Source organism: Drosophila ficusphila, unplaced genomic scaffold, assembly GCF_018152265.1.
Source record: "Drosophila ficusphila isolate 14025-0441.05 unplaced genomic scaffold, ASM1815226v1 contig_414, whole genome shotgun sequence".
NCBI classification, from domain to species: Eukaryota; Metazoa; Arthropoda; class Insecta; order Diptera; family Drosophilidae; genus Drosophila; species Drosophila ficusphila.
The window spans coordinates 19,560,975-19,587,520 of NW_025064328.1; the positions used below are offsets into that span (position 1 = coordinate 19,560,975).

The 26,546-nt window shown below is 42.8% G+C and overlaps 4 protein-coding genes across 6 annotated transcripts; 3 read left to right on the top strand and 1 right to left on the bottom strand.

Moving 5' to 3' along the window:
- Positions 1-2,687: 2,687 nt before the first annotated feature.
- On the top strand, positions 2,688-5,513 carry LOC108094299 (senecionine N-oxygenase). The gene is made up of 6 exons (XM_017194815.2): positions 2,688-2,962; positions 3,025-3,187; positions 3,246-3,435; positions 3,581-3,752; positions 4,341-4,879; positions 5,172-5,513. The coding sequence occupies exons 1-6, from the start codon at positions 2,914-2,916 to the stop codon at positions 5,349-5,351; spliced, it is 1,293 nt and encodes a 430-aa protein (XP_017050304.1). The 5' UTR covers positions 2,688-2,913; the 3' UTR covers positions 5,352-5,513.
- Positions 5,514-7,780: 2,267 nt separating this feature from the next.
- On the bottom strand, positions 7,781-13,431 carry LOC108094305 (AT-rich interactive domain-containing protein 2). The gene is made up of 4 exons (XM_017194826.1): positions 13,043-13,431; positions 11,961-12,976; positions 9,055-11,900; positions 7,781-8,863 (listed from the first exon to the last, which is right to left on the bottom strand). The coding sequence occupies exons 1-4, from the start codon at positions 13,282-13,284 to the stop codon at positions 7,868-7,870; spliced, it is 5,100 nt and encodes a 1,699-aa protein (XP_017050315.1). The 5' UTR covers positions 13,285-13,431; the 3' UTR covers positions 7,781-7,867.
- A 422-nt stretch (positions 13,432-13,853) lies between these two features.
- Positions 13,854-16,238, top strand: LOC108094324 (heat shock protein 75 kDa, mitochondrial). Its single transcript, XM_017194868.1, has 3 exons — positions 13,854-14,067; positions 14,144-15,911; positions 15,971-16,238. Exons 1-3 carry the CDS (start codon positions 13,938-13,940, stop codon positions 16,143-16,145), a joined length of 2,073 nt encoding a protein of 690 aa, XP_017050357.1. The 5' UTR covers positions 13,854-13,937; the 3' UTR covers positions 16,146-16,238.
- A 2,339-nt stretch (positions 16,239-18,577) lies between these two features.
- Positions 18,578-26,194, top strand: LOC108094304 (V-type proton ATPase 16 kDa proteolipid subunit). 3 transcript variants are annotated; one of them, XM_017194823.1, is made up of 4 exons: positions 18,578-18,719; positions 19,531-19,644; positions 23,676-23,865; positions 23,923-26,194. In XM_017194823.1, exons 2-4 carry the CDS (start codon positions 19,560-19,562, stop codon positions 24,125-24,127), a joined length of 480 nt encoding a protein of 159 aa, XP_017050312.1. In that variant the 5' UTR covers positions 18,578-18,719; positions 19,531-19,559; the 3' UTR covers positions 24,128-26,194. The 3 variants fall into 3 exon arrangements, with proteins under 3 accessions (XP_017050312.1, XP_017050313.1, XP_017050314.1); XM_017194824.1 differs by lacking the exon at positions 18,578-18,719 and adding an exon at positions 19,263-19,369; XM_017194825.1 differs by lacking the exon at positions 18,578-18,719 and adding an exon at positions 19,369-19,387.
- Positions 26,195-26,546: the final 352 nt, after the last annotated feature.

Here is a 26,546-nt window from a genome sequence, read left to right on the forward strand (position 1 = left end):
TCTATCGAATTTCGATAGAAAAGCTTTACCAAAGCTCCAAAAACCAAAAAACTTTTCAGATACCATTTGCGGGGGAACTTTGGCGATCATGCCGCTTAATTCAATTTTATTTTACCAATTTTTTTTATTTATTTTTATTTATTACATTTTACCAAATAGTTTGCGTAATTTTTTTTAAATTTTTTTTAAACATAAGATGAAATTAGTTAATTAAGGCCCCGAATGAAAATTACCTTAGTTAAAAAATAGGCTTCCAAGTTTATTACTTATGCAAATGTACTGTTGCCTTTATTCACAAATTTTTCTTTGTCTCGAAAAGACCAAAATCTTTTGTGATTTGTATCCTTTTAAATAAAATTTTTTTTTCCAATTGAAACTATTTACAATATAAAAAATGTCGCAAAATTTTTAATTTTTTTTTATAAAAATCACTGCCAAAATTTCAATTTTTATAATTTATTTTACTTCGCCCACGCTAAAGTTTTTAGTCTTATCTAAGCGTATTTCTTTGTTTTCACTTCCGATAATCCCTCTAGAAGTTGTGCTGACATCGCCAGCACACCTATTTCCCGAATAACGTCACGATGGCGGACCAATTAAAATGTTTCATTAAAAAATGCAGTAATCCCAGGTCAAATATGTAATCTTTAAGACAATAAAAAGTTTTGACAAAATATTTCATTTTTAAATGCAAAAAAAATTGTTGAACATAGGTTTCTTTTATACCGGGCGTCAAAAAGGCGTGACAAATTCATGAAAACTCTAGCTGCTTATTAAAAGGTATATGAAATTTCCGGAACAAACATTTAGTAAAAAAGCTTTTATCGTTTCCGAAATTCCGACTTTCATACATACAAACAGACAGAAAGACATGGCTTTATAGATTCGTCTGACAATCCTTTTTAATAATATACATATGTATGTACAGTCGACTCTCGTTAATTCGAAACTCGAGGGACTCTTGAAATATTTCGAATTATCGAGTGTTTGAAATATCAAATGGTTCGAAATTTCGAAATTTTCGAAAGAACTTTGTTATACTGGCTTGCCTTACAGCACAATTCTGCTGCTCTCACTGCTCAATAACTTTTTTTAAGAGAAAAAGTGCATGAAATACTTTTTCATCACTTTCGTTTTGTAGACATAAGCTTTGTAAGGTATCAAATGAGGATCTTGCTTCCTTAACTGACACCTCTGCCAAAGGTTCTTTATACTTTCTAGGGCTCATAGCTAACACCAACTTTTAATATGCATACCAACAAAAGAGTAACAGTAACTGAATAACTACACACACCAATTCGTAAGAAGTGTGTGCGTCAAAAACTACATAATCAAAACAAAAACAAAGGCAAGTTTGAACTTGTCGCAAAATTTTTTCTCTGCAACTTTGAATTGTCGAGTGTTAGACGCTGATGAGTTCGAATTAACGCGTGGTTTTGTTAAATATCAATGATTTTTTCGTTCGAATTACCAAGTGTATGAAAATGTATTGATTTAGTTCGAAATATAAAGAGATTTCGTAGGGACCTCGTGATAACTTTGAATTATAGAGAGGTTCGAATTATCGCAGGTTTGAATTAACGAGAGTCGACTGTATTTACTTTATGGGGTCGCAAGTATTCCTTCCATCTGTTAAATACTTTTTACAAACACAGTACACGCAGTATACGCAGTAACCCCTCACTTACCTTCTGCCTAATACTTAAGAGTACTTAAGGACTTCTGTAATTTATTTTTGTTAACTAATATGAACACCAAAATTTAATCGAATCCGTTCGATTGCCCAAAACCGTCCAGTAAAAGCACTCAGCGAACTAATTAAATTCATATTGAGCTGTCAAGGAGCTGTCAAAGCTTGATTGTTTAGCAGATGATCACTACACAATAAATTCTGTTATCACAGCCTTAGACTCAAGTATTAGTTGGCTTCCTCACACCCGTTTCTGAGAATGATTTCTCCCCTGGCAACCCCCATATACACCCCCAGCAAAGAATTTTCCATAGGCTTCATTGTGGGCTGATACATTGTTGTGCTCGGCAATGTTTTTGTAATTGAATAAAATTAATTATTTCCCATTCCCAGATGATACTCAGTACTTTCGTTGTAATCGTTGTTATGGTGTGCGCAGCTGATAATTAAAAACTTAAATAGGCTGTTAAACTGAATTGACACAGTGACTCCGGGTAAGGGGTATACACCCGTATGTATAAATCTTAGCCGAATCCGATTCGATAGTGTTATCAGTGGGTTTTTTATGAGTTCGGGATCGATTCCTGTATCGCACAGCAGCCAGATGTTTGCGGTATACAGTCGCAATTCTAAAAATAAATCCAGCTAGAACCTAGAACTAACGTTTTGGCGTTAGCCAATTTTTAAGCTCAATTTTGCAAATCTTTGCAAATTTCCATTAATATCTAATCTTGACTTTTTTTCAATGGTTATGGATTTATTATTTATTGTAATCTTTTGAATAAAGATATTTTTCCGTTGAAAAATATTACTAAGTATCAAGCTCACGAATTTTCAGTTAGTGGGGCTATACTGTAATTCCGAATTGTTGACGGCGGATTCCAGACGCTTACAGAACGAGCGGTGCCAACACCAGCGTCGCTGTTATGTCACCGGCAGTCGCGAATGATAAGACTGAATCGGTGGATGAGGCCGCCTAGCGGAGTCCCCTTTCCCCCAAAAGTTACTCATGTACTCCTCAGACCCGTATCTGGAAATCAACTTATCAGCTTGCCAACAGTCAACACTACTCGACTGTAGCGCACATCGCGATGCCTTCCCAGCTCTATATCAGCGGGAGCTCGAGCCCCTTGGTCAGTCGTTGGCCAGTCGCAGAGACAAAACAAAGTGTTACTTAAGAGACAAACAGATTTAAAATCGCTCAACCATATACGAATTAAAAAATGATGAAAACTCCAGTAAACCAAAAGCGCCGCGTTTGCGTAATCGGAGGTAATATTCGAGTCCGCACAACAAAGGTGATAGAATTTTAGAGCGCGCTTTTCAAATTCCAGCGGGAACAGCGGGTCTGTGCGCCCTGAAGAACTCCCTGGAAGCAGGCCTGGATGCGGTGGCCTATGAGCGCGGGACCGAAATCGGAGGCACCTGGATTTTCTCCGAGGAGATGCCCAAGAACGAGTACGACGAGGTGCACAGCAGCATGTACGAGGGTCTACGGTAAGTGTTTAGTAGTTGATTGTGTATAAAGATGTCCGTTGTATGACTTTCTCTCTAGCACCAACCTGCCCAAGGAGGTCATGGGCTATCCAGACTACTCGTACCCCGACGACATCGACGAGTCCTTCATCACCTCCAACCAGGTTCTGCAATTCCTGCGCTCCTATGCGGAACACTTCAAGCTCAAGTCGCACATTAAGCTCCAGCACGAGGTGATAAGAGTGCGTCCTCGCTTGGACGACTGGGAGGTTGGTAGCGACGTCACTTATTTTCGAACCAGTTATTCGGTGTCTCAATCACTCCGACCTGTTTTTTCCCGCTTATACGGATCTTGCAATGCGACTGATGAAATACTGACGGATATTACGGTGGCCTTCCTTCGATCACTTGCAGGTCTACGTGTGGGACCACAGCACGGACACCTGCGACCCCGTCTACTACGACTTCGTGTACGTCTGCAATGGGCACTACACGGAACCGGACATACCGAACATTGAAGGAATCGATCTGTTCGAGGGCAAGAAGATGCACAGCCACCTGTATCGCAGGGCAGATAAGTTTAAAGGTGAGATAAGAAGACCAGTGGCCCTGGTCCTAAATCAATCTGGCCAAATCTCTAGACCTGACAACCATCGCCGTCTGGCCAGAGTCCCACTTCTGTTGTTACCCATAAAAATTGGAGCACCCTCGAAAGCAGATAATATTGTTGACGGCCTGGTGACAAAATAATAACAAGTGTTGTGGTTCTGTGCTAATTTTGAACGCGCTTTCCACGTGCTTCTCTAGTGATAGGAAGTGCTTTCCTAAAAGGATTTGATAAGAACAATTAAAAGCGTTTTAGTTTTGCATATTTTATACAATTTAGTTAGTTTTACTATGTCAGTTTTAGAATGGTGTATAACCATTAAACAGTAATGAAAGCCGTTTATTATATCGATTGAGATATCAAATACAAAAAACGCCATATACGCAGTGCCTCAAAACCCAACGAAGTTTGCCAAAATTTTGGAAATGGAAATAATCTAAAATTGATCGTAAAAAATTGCATTGTGTACATTTTGATCTATAATTTGTTTGCTCACAATTGACACAATTATTTAAAAACAATAAACAAATTGTGCAAATTAATTTTTAAATCTTATCGATATTGCAGACGAGACCGTATTGATCATTGGCGCGGGTCCCAGCGGAATGGACATCACCAACCACGTTCGCCTGGCCGCCAAGCGGGTGTTTCTGAGCCACCACCTGTCCACTACGCCGAATACAGGGTTCATGGGCAACGTCACACAGAAACCAGATGTGAAGCGCTTCACCAAGGATGGAGCCGTTTTCACGGACGGAAGCACGGAAAGATTCGACCACGTGATGTTCTGCACCGGCTACAAGTACACGTTCCCCTGTCTCAGCACTGATGTGGGCGTCCAGGTGATAGACAACTTCGTCCAGCCTCTGTGGAAGCACTGCATCAACATCAACCACCCGACCATGGCCTTCGTGGGCCTGCCCTTTAACGTGATCCCCACCCACATTTTCGACATGCAGGTGCGCTTCACGCTAAAGTTTTTCACGGGCCAGCGAGAGTTCCCCTCGCGGGAGCAGATGATCGCCGAACTGGAACAGGAGATCGGAGAGCGGTGGGGCTGTGGAGTCCACAACCACAAGAAGGCACATCAGATGGGCGAAAGACAGGTGATTATTCAGTGGTCTATTTCTATATCCGGAACTTATATCAGGAAGAAATACGTTACCATTATTTTAATTTGAATGCATTTAAATGCAATCTTTTCTGATATTTCATCTAGATTCATTTATCTATAGCATTCAAAAAAATCCGTTTTGATATTTCCGTGTCTATTTAAATAAAGTCTACAATAACGGGCTATATTCCAGAATTCTTAATTTTTGAAATGTGCTTAAAAGACAACGGATATATCAGAAGAGTACAGTACTTTCGTGTTTTACTAAAACTCTGTGCTTTTAGTTTGTGTACTACAATGAACTGGCAAGGCTCGCCGGGATCGAAAACATTAAACCAGTAATCCACAAGCTGATGAAGGACTGCGGCAAGAAATACATTTTTGAACTGGATTCGTACAGAAGTAACAAATATACAATCGTGGACGATGAAAATTTCTTGAAAAACGGGAAAGCTGCGGTTTAAAGATAATAGTTTCCTTCTTATACTATATGTTAGTCGAATAAGAATTACTTCTCCTAATAACCTGAGATTTTATGTTAACATTTGTATATCTCAGACATGCTCTGATTGTTAAGGTAAGTTGTTCAAGTCAGAAAAAATAAAATCGTAATATTCTAGACCAAAGTTGATCTTAAATTCTTGTTATAATTTTTAACTTAGCAAACTTAAGGCTTCCTTCAACTAAAAAACTTATCGTTTTTAGTCTGAAGCAACTTATGTTATATAGGTAAACGCAATGGCAATAGTTTTTATACCCTTGCAGAGCAAAGAAGTTTGCAGTCAGAAGTTTGCAACGCAGTGAAGGAGACACCTCAGACCCCTTAAAGTATATATATTCTTGATCAGTATCACGATCAGAATCGAAATACGTCTGTCCGTCAGTCTGTTTTTACGTAAACTAGTCTCTCAGTTGTTTTTGATCAGATCGACTTGATTTCTTCCATATGGCGTTCTCTAACCACTATTGAATTTCAGATTAAATTTTATCAAAATCGAATAACTCTATCATACAGCTGCCATAGGAATCGAAAAATATATATGTATCGGGTGTTTTTTTTAGAGGTATAGAACTTTAAGTTGCAATAAAACCACGATGGATTATTCGATTGACATGAATTTTTTTTATTCGAAAGATAATCTTGTGGCAATTCATTTTATATATAATTTCTGGCATATGAAAGCCACGGCTGGCTCGGATGTCGATCGATTTATTGAAAGACACGTTTGGTGACCGCCTAATTTCACGTTTTGGACCTGTGAATTGGCCTCCAAGATCTTGTGATTTAACACCGCTAGACTACTTTCTGTGGGGCTATGTAAATTCATTGGTCTATGCGGATAAGCCACAAACGCTTGACCATTTGGAAGACAACATTCGCCGTGTTATAGCCGATATACGGCCGCAAATGTTGGGAAAAAGTCATCGAAAATTGGACGTCCAGATTGGACTACATCTGAGCCAGCCGTGGCGGTCATATGCCAGAAATCATATATAAAATGAATTGCCACAAAATTATCTTTGGAATAAAAAAAATTCATGTCAATCGAATAATCCATCGTGGTTTTATTGCAACTTAAAGTTCTATACCTCTAAAAAAACACCCGATACATGTATAAATAATGGGAAAAAAAGTTATATTGCGTTGTTTTTAATCCCACGAGCATGATTTTCAAAATATGAAGTTTAACCCTTAAATCGAAAAAAAAATTTAATTGAAATCGGACAATTATAACATATAGCTGCCATAAGAAAGATCGAAAAATCTATATAAAAATAACGGAAATAAAATTATAACATCGTTGTTTTTCATCAGACAATCATGATTTTTGGAATATAGAGTTTTCTAACGACTCTTGAATTTCGAATCAAATATCATCAAAATCGAACGACGATATCATATAGCTGCCATATGAACAATAGTCGAAAATATGCAAAATGAATAGAAAAATCGACATAGCTTCCATGTTGCTTAGCCCTTATGTATTTTGACATATTTGACATATTTGATGACTGCAAGGGTGTATATGCTTCGGCTTGCCGAAGCTAGCTTCTTCCTTTCTTGCTTTTCTATCAGTTCGAAAACGTTTTTAAAATATTTTTAATCACATAATCCATAATTTTAAATAAATATTCAAAACCGAAGTTACGTCGATGTTTTTAATTGTTTCCCATGACAGCCATAAGACAGTCCTCTCATATTAAGTATTGCTGTTTTGCCAGCAATATCCAAGTAACATATGTTGGGCAACAAAAGCTTTTGCGTAACTTTTTTTAAATTGTTCCACAAAATTGTCCCGGTTGTTTACTTTACATTTTCTATTAATTTTTTATAGGTCGTTCCTCCCATGGTAGAATTATGCAAGGTAGTCTCGTCGGCTGCAAAATCGTTCGGGTTTTTTCCCCCTATCGACCCGAACCCATAGGAAAACACTCTCTCTCTCGCTCTAATTGTAGTGTCGATAGGGGGAAAAAAAAGCCGACGAGACTACCTTGTACTTATTATACCATGGTTCCTCCAATGGCAAAAAGTCTGTAGGTATGCATAAACTGAGGATTACTGCTACAGAAAAACAGAGAAAATTAAATGTTTAACATATTCAATGCCATGCAGCACACCTTATAGCTTTCATTTTAAGAATATGCTTTGAATTAAGACTTTTCAAGACTTTTTTTTAGATTTAAAAAGTTTATGGAGTTGACGATGTGTTCTTAACCGCATTGCAAACTTCAGACTTAAATTCTAGTTAAGTCTAGTGAGTTTTTTTTTTATTTTTGATTGTCTGCAAAACATATTTAATTTAAAAAGTGAAAACTATTATATCATTCTTACCTTAACTTTGTGGTTTTAAGAAAGTTGAAAAAAAGTTCTTTAATTTAAAAGAATTGGATATGGGTTGTTTTTCACATTTTATAGTGTCGTTATTACAGGTCTGTTTAATAATAATTTTTTTGTGGTCGGCGGCATCGTCTGATTCAGCTACTGGCTCAGCTCGTACATTATGTGTGAGAGCACTCCGCTGGCCTCCACATTGCTTAAGGCCACATTGGCCAGGTGGGGTTCGTACCGCTTCAGCGTCCTCTTGGCCGTGGACGAGTAGGTAACCAGGTTGCGTATAATCAGCGCCGCCGTCAGTCGAATGCTTTTAGTCACGGGGCCCTCGTTTTCATCCAACAGCTCCTTAGAGTTCGTATAATCTGTCGTGTGCCGGTTCATAGCTTGCATTGCAGCGCTGCCCACAACAGGAGTCCCTACAGCCGGAACCGCCGTTGGACCAGGACCGCTTCCCGCCAGTCGTTGGGCGTGTCCCTCGTTGCGAACTATGGTCACCGGAGGCTGCGTGGGCGCTACATTATGAATGCCCGTTGCCAAGCGACGTTGCACACTGGCGCGCAAGTTCTCCATGGTCAGATGACGGTCGATTAGATGCGTCATCAGCGAGTAGCGCTTGCGCGCCCTGTTGTCGCAAAACGTGGGTCCACTTCCCCACTGACAGTAAATGTCGGCGTCTGAATCCAGGTGGTCCGGACAGTGTACATTGCACACGTGGTACTTAAGCTCGTTGAGGGATTTAAACTTTCTGCGGGGACAGTTGCGCCAATCGCAGATGTACAACCAGTTCGCGTCGACGGGCACAGCGGAGGGTGCAGAACTGCCATTTGGAGCAGGTGCGGCATAGACGCTTTGGCTGACCACCAGGCTACTGCTGCTCGGAGCGGTGGTGACCACAGCTGGGGCGACGGATGGCTGAGCCACCACCTGGGGCTCCGCTGGCTTTGCTTCGATGGTTGCTGCCACAACCGCTGGCTCGCAGGTTGTTGTCGGCGTCGCCACTACTGTTTGGGTGACCGATGGCTTTAGACCTGGCACTTGGACAGGCTGCGGCTGCAAAGGCTTCTTGCCGAGGAGTGCGGTGTTCGCAGGGCTTCCCGGAGGTGCAACGGTCGCTACTTTTGGCTTGTTCGCTTCTGAAACCTAAAAAATAGTTAAAATTAATTTCGGGCTTCTATTTTCACTGGATTGCCACTTAAGACCCCTTGCAACTAGTATAACTATGAGCATAAATACTCTCTTAACGCATCACTCGGTAAAATATATCTTAATAAAATTAATTATAAATCTCGCAAAGTATAACAGCAACTAAAAATAAAAATTTCAAAACTTACTGCCGGCATGGTGATCTTCTGCTGTATGATAGATGGATGATGCTGCTGCTGCTGCTCCAACACGGTTCGGATGTGCTGTTGCTGCTGAAGAGCCACGCCCCCAACGGTTGCCGTGCTGGTGGGCGGCTGTGTGGTGATGATGGTCTGCGAGTTGAGCTGGCTCTGCTGCAGAGGGGCTGCCGTGGCCGGGGTCTGGGTGATGAGCGTTGTGTCCTTTATTCCACCGAGGAGCACCTGTCTCTTTTCGCCTGCACCCGGCCCAACTGCAGCGGGGGTCGGAGTGGAGGGCCCGGAGATGATGTGCTGCTGGATGATGGACTGGTGCTGCTGGAGCTGAGGAATAGGGAGAGCAGCGCCCGCCTTGGTGGCCACCAGGCGCTGCTGGGGTGCCAATTGGGGCGAAACAAGCTGAGGCTGCGGTTGTGGCTGGTGCAGCTTAATGGTTGCCGGGATCTGGTTCAGTTGCGACAGCAATGATGGGGACATTTGCCCAGCCCCCAAAGCCGGAACCGGTCGCTGAGGAGCGATAAATATCTGTTGCTGGGGTGTTGAAGCACGGGGCTGGGCCAGTTGCGGCGCTGTAGTCGTGGTGACTAAAACTTGCTGGCCCTGCGCCGTTGTCATGATCATTTTCTGCGTGCCCGCCACACTGGCGGCGGAGACGCCTCCCGGCTGCTGCAGAATGATTATGGTCTTGGTCTGTTGTTGCGGCGTTTGCGTGACCAGCAGGGTGGGTGGCGCCGATTGGGTGGACGGTGGGTTCGCCGGCTGCGTTTGCTGGGCTACCAAGTACGTTTGACCTTGCTGGTTGGTGGCCAGCACGTACTGCGTCTGCGGCGCAGGAGTCGTATCCATCGCAGTCTTAGGCTGCAAAATCACCGGCACCGTCTGCAATCCCTGATCCGTCTTTATGGTGGCCGTCGTGGCCAGTTTGAGTTGCGACGGCGGGGCTGAAGAAACCACACTACTGGCGGGAAAGACCAACTGACGCTGGGCCGGCTGTACTTTGGCCGGAATGAGTTGGAGCTGCTGCTGCTGTTGCTGTTGTTGTTGTGGCTGGGACTGCAGTTGGGGTTGCTCTTGACTTGACTTGGCCAGCGGTGGCACGTCGTCCAAGTCCTCATCCTCCAAGATCGATGCCGCCAGATCAGCATAAAGATTGGCTGCGTTCTTTGAGGGAGTCACCTGCGCCTCTTCCTTGCCGGCAGAAGAAGCGTTTGAGCTTGAACTGCTAGCGGCGGCATCCAATGCCAGACGCTTGCTCTGTTCTTCGTCGATGGTCAATTTGCGTTTGGCAGCAGCCGATGCGATGATGAGTGTGCGCCCACTGGCGTCCTTGGTAACCACATTTGCCCCACTCAGCGGGGCGAGAGGCGGTGGAGCCGAGTCCGTAATTGACTTCTTTTCGATGGCCATCTGGGGGTGGAGCGGCTTAATGGTGGTCTGGCCCACCTTCACCGGTGTGTGCTGCATGAGCGGATTGTTCACAAAGGCGCTGATGGCTGTCGAGGTTACCTTGATGGGTTGGGTGGCATTCGTGGACGAAGCAGTGGTTGCCACCAGGGCTGGAGGCTGCGGTGTCAGGGCCTGAGCCTTCTGCTTCTGTTGGCGCTCTGTGACCTTGTTGGCCAGTAGGCTTTTGATCAGCGAGGAGCTTGGAGGCGGTGTGCCGGTCGACGAAGCCGTTTCCTCAGTCACCATTTCCGATGGAACAGGATCACTCGCCGGTGGCTTGGGCAGAATGGGAGTTTCCTTCTTTACAGAAACAATACTAGCAGCGGGTCTTTGTTGCATAGCCAGCGGTTGGGCTCGCATTCGAATGCCTACATAGTACGTTCCTGGCAGCTCCGTCCCATCCATTTGCCGAACAATGACCGGTCCGACAGATTGGTTGAATATGAGCCGAACCAAACGAGGGAACTGCATGTGATTGACCACTGAAAGCTTGCCAGCCTTCTGACAATGAGACAAGTAGATTCTGTACAGCTCCGCCTGCTCCACGCGCAGATCATTGCCGACGCCAGCCCGCTCGTAAGTAGCTCCCAGCCAGGCCAGTGCATACTGTTCATCCTCGTGGGTGAAGCTCTGAGAGGCGGGCGGCAAAGTTGGGAGAGTCACGGTGGCAGCGATTGGTGGCAATTGCACCTGCGGTAGGCTGGGCATTGGCAGATGGACAGTTGGTAGACTCGGCACCGGCAGTCCGGTAACCGGGACTGTTACCACAGATTGCTGCTCACCCTGGGGTAGGAGCACCTGGGTCTGGGCGGGAGTGGGCGTGGGCAAAACGGATGGCGGCTTGACAGCAACCTGAAGGGATGTCGGAAGCGTTGTGATCGACGCGGCCGCTGCGGGAGCTGGCATGGTGGGCATGTTCTGAGTCAGCGAGGCGATCATATTGCCCGGCACAACCTCCACCACCCGCATAAGAATGCAACCGTCAGCGCCATACGTCTGTGCCTCCACTGTGATCAGGGCCACCAACTGGTCCATAAGACCCCGCACTTGCATGAGCATCGAACAGGGACGAGCGCCTAGCGAACTCAGAGCGTATACTGCCTCTAGGGTGAAGATCAGCAGCATGACGTCCGTGAGCGAGAGCAGCAGCATGGCACGTTGGTAAAAGTCCAAGCCAAGGCAACGGTTGATGTGTTGCGAATTTCCCTCCCGACCACAAAGCTTGTAGAGTATCTCCAGACAACTGATGATAACCGCCCGGTCGTTGGAGTCCACTCCCTCGCAGAGGGTGGCCAGCAGATTCCGCGACAGCTCGTCAGTTGCCGGATCGAGCAGCTCAAACTGATGAGCCAGGTTTCCCGCCGTCTCCAGCGCCTGGATGTGGATGTTGTCTATAGAGAGCGAAACATTTCGTTTTAAATGTAATTATAAGGTAATAAAACGTTACTTACTCCATCGCACGTTAGCGCCCATAACTAAATACCGCCACAATGTGCGGTTGGAGGCCAGGATCACGTGGTTTTCCTGGTGGAAACTGAGAGCGCGAACGAGCTGGACAATCTGGAGCACGCGCTGTCCCATACGCTCATCTGTGCCGTTGCTGCGCCGCAGGTTTAGAAAGTCCAACTCATCGCAGGCCGCCAGCAGTTCACTGCGAGCAGCAGAAATCTCACTATCCTCCTTGCTTATCAATCCGTTGTCCAACCAGGCCTGCTCATCCGTGTACAGTTCAAGGATCTGCGGCCTGTCGTGAAGCAAGTCGCGCCAGAAGCTGAGCTGCGAATGGTGGCGTACCTCGGCATAGCTGTGCTGGAACAGTTTTCGTATGGTAAAGTCTGCATAGACGCCTAGATGAGCCAGCAGGACATCCAGCAGTTTGGGACACTCGGACAACTGCAGAGTGTGCCGCACCTCGTTGGCCATCAGGGTGCACACATTAATGGCGAAGTCCTGCTCGTTGGGCAGCGGTGACAGTAGCGACAGAAGAAGCTTTTCATAGCTGCTGTGGCGGTGAAGTTGCGTAGACATTCTGTACTGACGCCTTCGCTCCACATTCACAGAGTGCTGGCGTTGGTTATAGGCCATTGGCACGGCAGGCAGCGTTGAATGTGCCGAGCCAAAGATACTGCCCAGCCCACCGCCGGCACCAGCCAAGAAGCGCGACCGCGATCGTCCTCCACCCATTTCCGCATTCTCGATGGCTGCCTCTAATGCTTCCATCTTGTCTGGATCCTCGCCAAAGAAGTTGAGACGCTCGTACTTGTCCAGATAGCGTCTGTATATGTGCTTGATGCCAGCGGTCCCGTTCACGCAACGCTCTCGGAGCGTCTCCATAGCGCTGTATACTTCATCCCACTCGTCCCGCATGTTCACCTTGTTAAAGCCACCACGTTCGGTGACCTCATTATACAGCTTATACAGGTCCACCTGCTTGCCACTAATCCTGGCCGGCTGCGTCAAGGGAGTGCTGTTTGAGCAGAGGCAAAAGTGGGTTAATAACTTAAAGTAGCCGGGTAGCCTGGCATCGTCTCACCCTCGTCGTTCGTGGAACTGCTGCAGATCCCTCCAAAATTCCTCCGGTGGCGACGCCGGCTTTTCCTCCACCTTCTCCGGGATGACCTGGAGCTGGCTAGGATTCCTGGCACGCAGTGGAGTTCCCGCCGGTGCAATCTTCACCAGCGTCTGCTGATCGCCCGGTAGAACGCCGCTGTTCGCGGCGGCAGCGGGCAGCGACTGCAGCAGCACCCGCACACTGTCGATTGTGGAGGCGCTCATTATCGATTATATTTGCCTGGTCTCGCGGATAGAGAACACTTAACACATGGTACTTTAGTTAGTAAGACACGCAACTGCAAATTAAAATTAGTTTAAAAACTCAACAAAAATTACAACGCGACGCTGACGCGCTACAGCAGAGTTGCAATCGCGAATAGGGTTGCCAGCATGCGCACTTACATCGATAGTTAGTTTGGCATATCGATGTTTTTAGCTTAAACATAAAATTGCTAAAAAAAAAAAAAAAAAAAATAACAAAAGCGCTGTTTCGCATGACTAAAAGCATTACGAGGAAATACTATTGATATCTTGTTTTTTATTGTTACAATATTCATCTTATTTGTGTCATACATACAAGAATTCAAACTGAAAAAATTTATTCGATCCGAGTAGTTGGAATAAATGATTTGTTTTTGTTTGTTTTATTTGTTTTAATGACTATCCATTTTTGTAATAAAATACTGAAAAACCAATTTATTGAACTTAATGTAATGTAATGTAAAATGTAGAACAATTTATGATTTCGTTATAATCGATATCCGCAATCATCGAATATTTATTATCGATTGCACACATGTGCGCTGAAACAAGCTTCGTTTTGTAGTTGGATAACATTTCGGTTGCCCAAAACAAAAGCTAAAAAGATTGGAAAAATGTCAGTCCGAGCGATGGGGGTCTTGGGCCAGGCATGCCGCTTCAGCCGCTTTGCTTTATTGAGTAAAAGCCAGCGATCCGCCCCAGCAGCCCTTAATCTCGCCTTGGGATCACTGCGATCGCCGGCCGGTAAGCTTCTGGAGTTGCCTTCTAGATGACAAAAGATAACTCAAAGTTTACATAACATCCAACGATCCATTTCCAGCGCTTTCGCTTTGTCGCTTCTCCACGGAGACCAAGAAAGCCTCAGAGTCGGTGGTGGACAAGCACGAGTTCCAAGCGGAGACCCGCCAGCTGCTCGATATCGTGGCCCGATCCCTGTACTCAGACCATGAGGTGTTCGTCCGCGAGCTTATCTCCAATGCCAGCGATGCGCTTGAAAAGTTCCGGTATACCTCGCTCAGTGCTGGGGGCGAGAATCTGGCTGGCAAGGATCGGCCCCTGGAGATTCGCATCACCACCGACAAGCCTTTGATGCAGCTGATCATCCAGGACACTGGGATTGGCATGACCAAAGAGGAACTGGTCAACAACCTGGGCACCATTGCGCGCAGCGGCTCCAAGCAATTCCTTGAGCAGATGAAGGGCGACCAACAGGCGGCCACATCGCAGGCTTCCTCCAACATCATCGGCCAGTTCGGCGTGGGTTTCTACTCGTCCTTTATCGTTGCCAACAAGGTGGAGGTGTACACGAGGGCGGCCACGCCCAATGCCCCCGGTTTAAAGTGGTCCACAGACGGCAGCGGGTCCTATGAAATCGCAGAGGTGCCGGACGTTGAGCTGGGCACGCGGATTGTTTTGCACCTTAAGACCGAATGCCGGGAGTACGCCGATGAGGAGCGGATCCAGGCCGTGATCAAGAAGTACAGCAACTTTGTGGGCTCGCCCATATTGCTGAACGGCAAGCAGGCCAACGAGATCAAACCTCTATGGCTGCTTGATCCGCAAAGCATCAGCAAGGAGCAGCACCACGACTTCTACCGCTTCATTAGCAATAGCTTTGATGTTCCGCGTTTCACGCTGCACTACAACGCCGATGTGCCCTTGAGCATCCACGCTCTGCTATACTTTCCCGAGGGCAAACCGGGGTTATTCGAGATGTCTCGGGACGGAAACACCGGCGTTGCCTTGTATACGCGCAAGGTGCTTATACAGTCGAAGACTGAGCACCTTTTGCCTAAGTGGCTACGCTTCGTGAAGGGGGTCGTCGACTCTGAGGACATTCCGCTTAACCTGAGCCGCGAGCTGCTTCAAAACAGCAGTCTGATCCGCAAGCTTTCCAGCGTGATTACCACCCGCGTTATCCGTTTCTTGCAAGAGCGCTCCAAGAAGCAGCCAGAGGATTACGAAGCCTTTTACCGCGACTACGGGCTTTTCCTGAAAGAGGGCATTGTAACTTCTAACGATGCCAACGAAAAGGAGGAAATTGCAAAGTTACTGCGATTTGAGTCCTCCAAGTCGGAGACCTCCAGTGGCCGCATGTCACTGGAGGAGTACTACAACGCGGTTCCTGCTGAGCAGCAAAATATATACTACTTGGCAGCACCCAACCGCGTCCTGGCCGAGTCGTCGCCCTACTACGAGAGTCTGAAAAAGCGCAACGAGCTGGTGCTTTTCTGTTATGAGCCGTACGACGAGCTGGTGCTCATGCAACTGGGCAAGTTCAAGAGCAAAAAACTCGTGTCCGTCGAGAAAGAGATGCGCGAAGAGTCCAAGGAAACAGCGACGGCCACCGACTTTGGCGAGGGAAGCCTGCTGCGCTCGGAGTTGGACAACCTTATTCCCTGGCTGGAGGAGGAGCTGAAGGGACAGGTAATCAAGGTTAAGGCCACTTCCCGGCTGGACACTCACCCTTGTGTTATCACCGTGGAGGAGATGGCAGCCGCCCGCCACTTTATCCGCACACAGAGTCACCAGGTTCCGGAACAAAACCGATTTGCCCTTCTTCAGCCGGAGCTGGAGATCAACCCAAAGTAAGTAGGGCTTTTTCCCTGGCGCCTATTACTTTCACAACCGATCTAATCCCAAATAGGCACGCCATCATCAAGAAGCTGAACAAGCTGCGCGAGAGCGACAAGGAGCTAGCACAATTGATCGCAAAGCAGCTCTTCGCAAACGCGATGGTGGGCGCCGGACTGGCGGAGGATCCTCGAATGCTGCTGACCAACATGAATGCACTGCTTTCGCGAGCTCTGGAGAAATACTAGGATGGGCCGCCAGTTGTGCATTGTAAATCTACAGACTATGTAATATTAATTTGTAAAATTTAAAATAATATGTTGAAATAGTTATAAAAAGTATTTAAAGATGTTTTTATGTCAATAGGATCTACTAAGATGAGCTATCATTTGATCCCATGTTATGCTTTAGTTTCAATAACATGTTTCTTTGATTCTGCATTGAACCGGTTTTTAAAATATGTATAAGAAACCGAAAATCGTGCTAAGATGAAAAATTTTTTACATTGAATTCAGCCGGAATACGTATAAAGACCTCCGCATGATCTCAGCGAAGAACTGTCTTTTTCCCCGACTGAGTAATTTGTAGTTATATTTTCATACACAAATTTTAAGTTAATCAAGATGAAAAACCAAGAAGTATTCGCCAAACATTCAACCCTTTTTTATTAACTTTTTATTATTATATTATATACAAGAAAAGAAGCTTATATACATATTTCAAACAAAATACATAAACATCGAAGTTATGTCGTTTTTTCTATTTTTTTTCAATTCTATATTTTCTATTCCGTTTTTAATGAAATTTAATTTGAAATTCAAGAAAACTCTTTGTTCCAAAAATGAGGCTTGTCTGATAACACTGTGCGACAAAAAAATGTTTAAGTTGATTTTTTCTTATTTTTCACTTCTACTAGTCAAAATAAGAATATAAGTTTTTGGATTTGTTAATATCAATAGCCAATCAGCTTCTACGCACACTCAAATGTCCCAAAAACGCGTGTTTTTGCATATTTCACAGCCTTATAATCACATATTGGGAAAATATTTTTTCACCGTTATAAGCGTTTTATGCAAGTTCAATATCTATTAATTAAAATGTATTAAGCAAATATACCGTTAGGCTTTTACCACAATGCTTTAAAATTTTTTTCCCCCAGCTCTATACTCTGGGCGACTACGTATGGAACTTGTTACGCGAGGATACCTCTGAAAAAGCCAAAAAAATCAGAAAAAAATTTCACTTTAAAAAAAATAATAGTTTATTGGAAGTAAAAAAAAAAAAAATATTTTGTGTTAAATATTTTCATAATAATAATTTCATAAAATTTATCATAAAAAAAGAAATCCTATCACTTAGAAGGTGGCATAGATATTTTTGTGCATAATTTATGCATCTTAACCGAAAACAATCAAAAAAGTAACTTAAACAAACATTTCGTTAAATTTTGTCGCACAGTGTAATAAACAACGATAATATCATTATTATAAGCTTGCAGAGGGTATCATAATTTCAGTCAGAAGTTTGCAACGCATAGAAGGAGACATACAGTATATATATCGGATAACTATATCATATAGCTGCCATAGTAAAATATATACGTATATATTAATAATGGCAAAAAATTATCACGTCGTTTTTTTTTATCCCTCGGGAATGATTTTGGGTTTTAGGACTTGTAGAATTAATAAAAGTATAATTAATTTTTTAAATATCAAAGCTCTATAAAAAATGCTAAATTGTTTTTGTTAATTATGTATGTACAGTAGAATCCGGTTATAGCGACTTCCAAGGGACCGGCGAGTTTTCGTCGTTATACCCGGAAGACGCACTAAGCAAAAGGATATAAGTGTAAAAGTCTGTCTGGAGACCAATCAAGCCATCGAGTTTTCGTCGCAATACCCGGACGGACACTATAAACGGAGTCGTTATAACAGGATTCTACTGTATAAGGTAATTTGACGTATTTTTAAGATAGTTATGAGGCGTGAAGGAAACCGTGTCGTTTATGGGCGATAGCCAACAGAAAATAACGGAAGAACCAGAATACCGAGAACAGGGAATAATATGTATTTTTAATTTTTTCGGTTCAGGTATAATTTAAATTTGTTTGTTATTAAAATTTATTTTGGATGTTAAACTTATAAAAACATAAGTTAATATGTATAAAAGAAAACCAAGTAAGTAAAATTACACTTAAAAAAAATTAAAAATGATTTATTTAGTTGGCAATTATTTATTTAGTCAAAAACACACATTAATACAAACAGAGTTAAGAGGAGTATTAAAAAGTATTAATTTTGAAATTGTTTTGTATTTCTTTTACTTTTGAGCGCTAACCAAATGTTTCTTTACATATGTAAGTACAGAATTTCCCCTGCGGCTGTCATACAAGTTATGCTATACCCAGTCACTAATTCCATTTGTATTCTATATACATTTCATGTAGAACTGCGTTTTGTACAAATGTAGATAAAAAAAAATTCGAGGTGCAAACCGATTCTGGAAGGTAGAAGAATAACTTTCGGGAAAATTCTTGAAAGAATTAACGGAACGTATTTTTGGGAAAAGCCGTTTTGTCGCCTGGCAACACTTAAGTAATCGATTCTTAAATGCGAAATCGATGTATCTAAAATCGTTGTTAACATCGATTTTTTTGCAGCCCTGCACCAATCCGCCCCCGTGACTAAAGTTTATAAAAGCAAAGCAGAGTATCTCGCTGGTGTTCAGTGTCCGATCCGCGCTTTTAAGCAGCAACCAGCAGTAACCCGAAGAGGCCAGCCACAGAGCAGCGAATTGCTTTAAATTAGATTTCTAATCACGTGAGTGAAAAAGCAGTCGAAAGATAGGCGGTCATGTGAGGCCCAGCGGAAGAGTGTCTTGCCTGAGATAAAACATGCTGCTGCGGCGACTTTCATTCAAATCGAGTTTAATCACCGAAAAATGGTACAATTTTTTCTGCCACGACATACACACACACACAAGCAAGCCCCTGACAATGGGATTGTTTGTCGGTGTGCGTTTTGTGCAGAGGAAGAGAAACGAGCACGAGGAAAGGCTCTTCAGGACTTATAAAAACGTCAATGTTAAACTTAGCAATATTCAAGAAAACAAAAGTTTTTCAGCAACTTCCATGTGATTGTGTGTGCCTGTGTAATTTTCCAGACCGTTGTCATTGCCAATTGGACTTACTTTCTGTTCATGTGAGCCCGTTCTGTCATGCGCTCACTCTCTCACGCATACAAACACACAACATGACACATACAAATCACTCTTTAGCAAAAGCCAATATCCGACGAGTGGCCTCTCGCTCGATCTCTCGTGTGGCTCTTCTTCTCTCTTTCTCTCTCTCCCAGTTTGGTATTTGCGACTCGTTCACGATTAAAAAGTATATTTAAGTATATTTCGTGAGCGGTCACTCGCACTTCGTCGTCGCAGCAGCATTGGTCGCAGAGCAGCGTAAAATATCCACGTATATAGTCCATATATTGTACATATAATAAAAATACTTTGTTTCGACGCATACATATACCGAGCGCGCATAACATTCGGCCGTGCAAAACGCCGAGCAAAAACCACAGTGCATTCAGCTGAAAATCGAACTAAAATCTCGCCTTTTTCGATCATTTGTAGCTTAAAAAACACACAACAAACAAAGCAAAATGTCTTCTGAAGTGAGCAGCGACAACCCAATCTATGGCCCCTTCTTCGGAGTTATGGGCGCCGCCTCCGCCATCATCTTCTCGGGTAAGTTCAAAATCGAGCCTAGAATTAAGGATGCCATGCCCATGCTGTGAAAAATCGAACATTTTGTGTGGCGTAAATGGAGGAAGAAGAAGAGCGGAAGCCAGCGTGTGGGTGTGCGTTTTTTTTGTAGGTGGTAGTAACGCGAAAAAGCGGCAAGTGTAGAAAAAATGGTATAGGGACGTGGGTCCGCTTGTTTGCGCGTGACCATTGGAAAATGTAACATGCTTTAAACAGGCAGTCACTTTTCAAATAGAAAATATCGCCTTTTATTTACAACTTGTAGCATAAGCAATTTAAATTACGCTTATTTCGCAGTGGCCAAGTTGAATAAAAGAAATTTTGTCTTTTCAGCATGCTAAAAACGGCATTACTCATACACACACACACACTGCTGAGCAGAGCGAGAGCCCAATCGCTCTCCTGTTCTCTTGAGCGGTGCGCATTCTCGCACTTGGTGGCATTGAGCGCGTGTGTGTGAGTCCGAGAACAGTTACTGTTTTTAGTGAAGTTTATGAAGCGCGCTTTCCCTTTCTCGCAACAGTCACAAGACCGAAGTGTTGCCATATTAAAGTTTTTTCTTTTTATCTTATTGGTTAGAGCAATAGATTAGAAACCTTATAGAAAACGTGAGAATCCCGGCTTTGTAGCGAAAAATTACATATTTTTTCCTTGTGTCCCAGAAGTGGCATACCTTATATTTGGTAGTAAAAGTAGAGGGCACATGCTTAAAAAAAAAAAAATTAAACATGGCTTAAATTCGAAATGGTATCTTTTGCACTATTTACAAATAGCCAAATAAGCCGAAAACCTTTAACGCTCTATTGTCAGGCTTTGGTAATCACATGTCCAAATCGTTAACTGCATGATCAATCGAGTTTTAACTCGCATCACATGGCTAGCTGACGATCGTTTTCAGTGGCTTATCATAGCCACTCATTCGCAGTTACCCCCGCTGATAAGTGGCTTATTTACCAATTGACTTGGCCAAGATAAGATAGCAAGCTTCCAAGCAAGTTTCGCAAGAACTTTTGGCTTTCTATGAGAAAAATAGCAGCGAGCACGCGCTGCCGTTTAGGAGAGCCAAGTTTGGGCTACACCTCACTACTAATTTCAACCCATTTGTGACGCAATTCTTATGTCATTGCCTGTAACTTGTCTTGTGATTCGCGCCTGACCCCCCTACTAGTACTCAGTTTTGATAGTCGAGAAGGTTTTCTGTCGTGTTTACTTGGCCCATTATCATTACCCGATGAGTACAAAGTTATCTGAGTTTATAACAGCTTGTGCAACTAGAGTCAACAACATAAGTAAATTTCCAGCTTTTATCAAGAGCTGATCTGGCAACGCTGTGTCGCGATCACAAGAGAGTTTGAGTTGCTTACTCTCCCGCGCTTGTTCTCTCTTACAGCTGGCAACTGCAGTTATAAATTTTATTTTCGCTGACAAATACACTGACTCATTGCACTGAGAACAATGGGCGTTGCTATGAGCCGCGGATTATCAGCTGAAATTGCCGCTTGGAATGCTGGCATGGCCCACATCCTCTTCTCGTACTGGGTTAAAAATACCCAACTTGCCACGAAAATCCTTCACACAATGGCATTCAGCTCCAGCATACTTGAGCACGCACACTCTGGCGCATTTGCTTGCGCAACCGCAGTAGCGGATATAGTAGTAGATATACAGAGAATAGTAGTAGGCTAGTTAATTATGTAAAATTGGTTATGCTAACGCATAATTTGTAGTCACATGTGACTGTTTTACATCATGTTAGAAAATATCTCTGCTGTAATCCCGACTTGAGAACGAACACAATTAAGCAAATTAAATTGGGTGATGTTGTATGGGTAGCGCATGCCTTTAGGTCGTATTGCTTTTTAATCAATGAACGAACGGTTTTCTGTTCACGACCTGCAGGTACAGCCTGGAATTGACTGGCTTTATCTTATCTTATATTCCCGATTTCCGTCCGAATTCCTGGCGCATGTAAAAAGATTATGAAAAGAAACAGACACCTGCAGCGCTTATTTGTCTATAGTGCATTTCTTTTCGAGTTTAACTAGGTTCGAACGATTTGCCTTTATTTTCATCGCTCTCAGTCGGTGTTCTTTTTTTTTTTTTTTTTTTTTTTTTTTTTTGCTCACTCAACTGTGACGGCTACAATTTGTTTTTGTTTAGTTGGTTTTTTTTTCCGCTGATGCTCTGTTTTGAGAGACTCTCGCTATCTCCCCCATTTTATAATTATCTTTGAATGTGCTGGCAGTTGTTGTTGATTCTTATTCTTATTATGTTGTAGCTTCTTCTTGCCGATTCCCCGCTTTTTTTTTTTATTTGTTATTTTCAACGCCCACAGAATTGTCTGCGGTGCCGTCTGTCGCTTGATAAATGCCATGTTCTCTTATATGTATGTGTGTGCGATTGTTTGAAATGCACAGCAGCAGAAGGAACAGTTAAAAGGCGAAACAAGTCAATGCCATTTGAGCTTTTTCAGTTATTATTTGTGAATTTAAATGCGGCGCCAATACAGCTGAAAAAGCGTCAATGCCACAGCACAATATAGAGATAGTCGTGGTGTGTACACACTGCTACACCTGCCAGCTGCACGCATGATTTTTGTATGCAGAGAAGAAAAAGTGTCAAAATGTTTCTTCACATTAAATAAATCTTGATTAGTAATAAATGTTTATGGAATACCAAATAAAATGATTTTGCCTGGACTTAAATCTGTTGATCTACCTTATAAACGGCGAAATGTCTTATTGTGTAACAACCCGAGGAAAGTACTAGGTCATTAGCCGAAGTCCCTAGTCCCCATCAATGAATTTCGGCTACATTAATGTCATTCGAAAAAATGCGGGCCACGCATTGTAGTATTTCTATGCTTGCGAATTGAGAGATTGTTGCGAAGTGTGCGTGCTTTTGTGACGACAGCCTCGACCTCATAGATTTCTGTGTTTGTGCTAGACGCGTGGATATCTCTTGTTGCTATAAGAAAGTGCTTATTCAAGTTCTTTCTGGTTTTTTTCATTACCATTTTCCACCATTTTCCTGTTTAGTGACGTAGGCAGCCGTCATTGAGCAAAAACCAACCTACTGATAGGTTTATTCCATTTAGAAGATTTAGAGCAATTATATTGAATTCCAGAAGCAAGTTCCGTTTCCATACATAAAATAACAGTCTTATAATAATTAATATCTGATCACATGATGGGGGTTATTTGCTCTCCCGCTCAGACAACTTGAATACACCCATATACTTTATGTATGAGAGTGTGTTTAGTTGGTTGTGTGTCGGACTTAATTCGATTTATCAGCCCTCTCACACATACTTATGTACAAACAAACCGTTGACCGTCATTTAAAACTGGTTTTGTACTTCAATTAATACCCCATCAATTCACACAATATGTAAAACCTCTCGCCACTGGGTTTACCTGCTCAATCGACACCGTCCTGATTCACCTTCCCCTCTTCAACCGTTACCTGTTGTATAAACATTAGCTTAGCCTTATCAAAATTTGCCTGCCTTTGCGAGAGAGCAGCAATAAAACTCTCCGATTTGTGGGGAGAAACTTTTTTTTTTATTTAGCTCTCCAGCAGAAACTCAACTCTGAGTGATGAGTGGCAGTTTTGCGGGTGGGGACTTTGGGGGTTTTTTCATCAAACAACTTCGGTCATAGGCGATCATGTGACTGCTAGCTTTTACGCACGCGGCCAAATTTTTAGGAATGGAAAGCTAAACGCTACTGGTTGACTGGTTGCTAAAAAAGTAAAAAGTTCTTTATGAAATTATACATTATTATTACCTTCATAAAACCTTCCATACAAAATATAGAAAACCACATTTCATGATTATTTTTACCGCAATAATGTGAACCGATTGGTTTTATAGATGTTAAGTCAGTATTAAAGTATTAGACAACTAGAACGCGTACTTGTCACGCAACTATGTTCGATAATGTTGGCAAATGGTTATAAATCTACCGATTTTAGATTTCATCTCATTATTTTCTCTTTCAATCATTTTACAGCTCTGGGCGCTGCTTATGGCACTGCTAAGTCTGGTACCGGTATTGCTGCCATGTCGGTGATGCGTCCTGAACTGATCATGAAATCCATCATTCCTGTGGTCATGGCGGGTATCATTGCCATTTACGGCCTGGTGGTGGCTGTGCTCATTGCCGGCGCGCTGGAAGAGCCTTCAAAGTACTCACTATACAGGTAAATATCAGCTGACTGCCCCATTTGATTCCCCTTACTAACTGTGCTGATCTGCAGGGGCTTCATTCACTTGGGAGCCGGTTTGGCGGTGGGCTTCTCTGGCCTGGCAGCCGGTTTTGCGATCGGTATCGTGGGAGATGCCGGTGTCCGTGGAACAGCACAGCAGCCCAGGTTGTTCGTCGGCATGATCCTGATTCTCATCTTCGCCGAGGTGTTGGGTCTCTACGGCTTGATTGTGGCCATTTACCTGTACACGAAATAAATCAATCAATGCAAACACACAACAAATAGACAAACGACGCCCAGCAATCAACAGCAGCCACAACAGCAGCAGCTTAAGAGGAGCAGGTAAAATTGTGTTTAACCAGCAAGCAGAAAGCAATGTGCGACTTTCAACATGCCACATTAAGCAAAGCAGTGCATGTGCGGGGCAACCCTGGCAGAGCCGTTTGTACATAGCAAGAACAACCAAAACCAGTCCTGCCGGGCTGCAGGATATTCGTCAAGCACTGACCATTGGTGGTCGTCAATTGCACCTGTTGCTCAGTTCACCTCGATTCGCTGGCGCGTGGTTTAGCTTAGTTATTTTCCGTTCAAAATCAGTCTTAAACACGAGGAAAACAATTTGCAGTTAAGTTCATAAAGTTGTAATAATTATGATTTTTGCTATATCAAGAAATCCTTCTCTTTTACTTATTATTTTTGCGCTCCACAATTTTGTGTGCTCTTTGTTATTTGTTTTTTCCATTATTATTATTAAATAATGTTTAGTGTATATGTAAAGTTCGTTAAACAAAAGAAAAAATTGTAAAGAAATCAACAACAATTGTCAGAAGAAACTTTGTACATTTGCATTGAGCCTGACGCGGCTGCAACAAAATCAGATCAACAAATTTAGCGAAAGGGCCAAATACCAACAAACAAGCAGCTACAACACCATCAATGCTACCGCCCGCTTTCATCAGGCGCAACAACATTCGCTAACCGCTGTTTGGGCGCGTCCCGCCCCCGAAAGCAGAGGGCGGAATGGAAGCCCACTACAGCGATCATGGAAGAGTTGTTGCCAGAAGGTTGGGCGGTGAGCGGACGCTTGGCAATACTTTAACGTCAACTGCGAAAACCAACTACATGCAATCATTCACACACACACACACACAAAACCAACACACACACATACAAAATGTAACTAAGTCCTATGTTTATTTTTAATTATTGTTCAATTCTAAGAATAATATATTAAAAATTAATAATAATAAATTATATATATGATTATGATTTTTTGTGATAAGAAAAAGATGGTAATACAAACAATTACGGTATTGATATACATAATATATACAAAATATATATATTTAAACGAGAACAAGAAATCATAAACAATTATACATATTAACATGAGAAAGTTGTTATAAAACGTACGAAACAAATCAAGTGAATGAATGTAATGCGACAAACTGAGAAAAACAAAATACTGCAAAACAACAACCACAACACACAATTTTTCCGCTGTTATTGTATAGTAAAAAATATTATATATATAAAATATATATTATGTATAAAATATTAACAAGAAATTGTAGTAGCAAAATTATAAAGCAACAAACAAGAATACCAACAACAAAAGTCGTGCAAGCAGAACCCAAAAAAGTGTAGAAGAATGTTGCACATGAAACTCAAACCAACAACAATTGCATGAGCAACACGAAGTCTACGACAAAAATCCTAAAAAAAAAATTGTAAAATCCCAACAAATTAGAAGTTATAAGCAGCAACCTAAAACCTAACCCTACAAGATCAGATCAACATGTATAGTGGCCTTAGCCAAATAACAACATCAATTTGTAAGGGAGGCCCGTCAAGCGGAACGATCCCGTCCCGAGAAACTGGCACATTCCACTGCCCGTTGGGCGCCGATGCATTCGTGATGCTGAGAATGCGGAGGAGTTCAACCTGTGCGGTGGCGCCATCTTCCCCGAGTCGAGCTTGCTCCGCCTGCGGCCGTCTCCCGATCCCCACAAGAATGCGACCACAGAACACAATGCACAAAAGACAAAACTTGTGCAAGAGCGATTCGGTTGATAGTTCAAGGATCCTTAACCCAGAGGTTCTATAAGAATTATGCAAGTGGTAACGCGATCCGATTGTGACATGAATTTATATTGCTATTTGTTTAAGTTGCATGCACCAACAACACTTATCTATACATGTATTCAATGGCAAGGTTTTAGTAACTGTAACTGTGTATTCGAAACATATAAAGCAAGCAAACAACCATCAACAACAACAGACATTGTATGAAATAAATTGTAATTTCTAATTTCCAAAAAAATATTATATTCTCATTATTTGGGTGGGCTTATAGGGGCTAGAGAGAGTGAGTAACCTTGCCGCTTAGGTTACTGTTATTGTTTATATCAATCTATCACAATGTTTTAAAACTTTTTGATTATTTTACTTTGTTTAATATTGCTACATTGCAAAGCAAAATCAGTAAATCTTTGTTTTTATTTATGTTTCAATATGCTATTCGGGCTTTCCATTAAAAACGTATTACAAATCGATCAACAAAGTGTTTACAGTATTAAGTTTATTTAATATGATTCGTTGTCAGTAATCATAATGTCATTCGTGTGGCTGGTGCTGTTGGGCGTTAGCTGTTTCACTTTGGTAAGCTTTATAAC

Coding starts and splice junctions, on each gene's coding strand:
- LOC108094299 (XM_017194815.2), top strand. CDS start 2,914: ATGATGAAAACTCCAGTAAACCAAAAGCGCCGCGTTTGCGTAATCGGA. Junction 3,188..3,245: donor AGCATGTACGAGGGTCTACG/GTAAGTGTTTAG, acceptor CTTTCTCTCTAG/CACCAACCTGCCCAAGGAGG. Junction 4,880..5,171: donor ATCAGATGGGCGAAAGACAG/GTGATTATTCAG, acceptor CTGTGCTTTTAG/TTTGTGTACTACAATGAACT.
- LOC108094305 (XM_017194826.1), bottom strand. CDS start 13,284: ATGAGCGCCTCCACAATCGACAGTGTGCGGGTGCTGCTGCAGTCGCTG. Junction 12,977..13,042: donor CAGTTCCACGAACGACGAGG/GTGAGACGATGC, acceptor CTGCTCAAACAG/CACTCCCTTGACGCAGCCGG. Junction 11,901..11,960: donor GGGCGCTAACGTGCGATGGA/GTAAGTAACGTT, acceptor CGCTCTCTATAG/ACAACATCCACATCCAGGCG.
- LOC108094324 (XM_017194868.1), top strand. CDS start 13,938: ATGTCAGTCCGAGCGATGGGGGTCTTGGGCCAGGCATGCCGCTTCAGC. Junction 14,068..14,143: donor ATCACTGCGATCGCCGGCCG/GTAAGCTTCTGG, acceptor ATCCATTTCCAG/CGCTTTCGCTTTGTCGCTTC. Junction 15,912..15,970: donor GAGCTGGAGATCAACCCAAA/GTAAGTAGGGCT, acceptor AATCCCAAATAG/GCACGCCATCATCAAGAAGC.
- LOC108094304 (XM_017194823.1), top strand. CDS start 19,560: ATGTCTTCTGAAGTGAGCAGCGACAACCCAATCTATGGCCCCTTCTTC. Junction 19,645..23,675: donor CTCCGCCATCATCTTCTCGG/GTAAGTTCAAAA, acceptor ATCATTTTACAG/CTCTGGGCGCTGCTTATGGC. Junction 23,866..23,922: donor TCAAAGTACTCACTATACAG/GTAAATATCAGC, acceptor GCTGATCTGCAG/GGGCTTCATTCACTTGGGAG.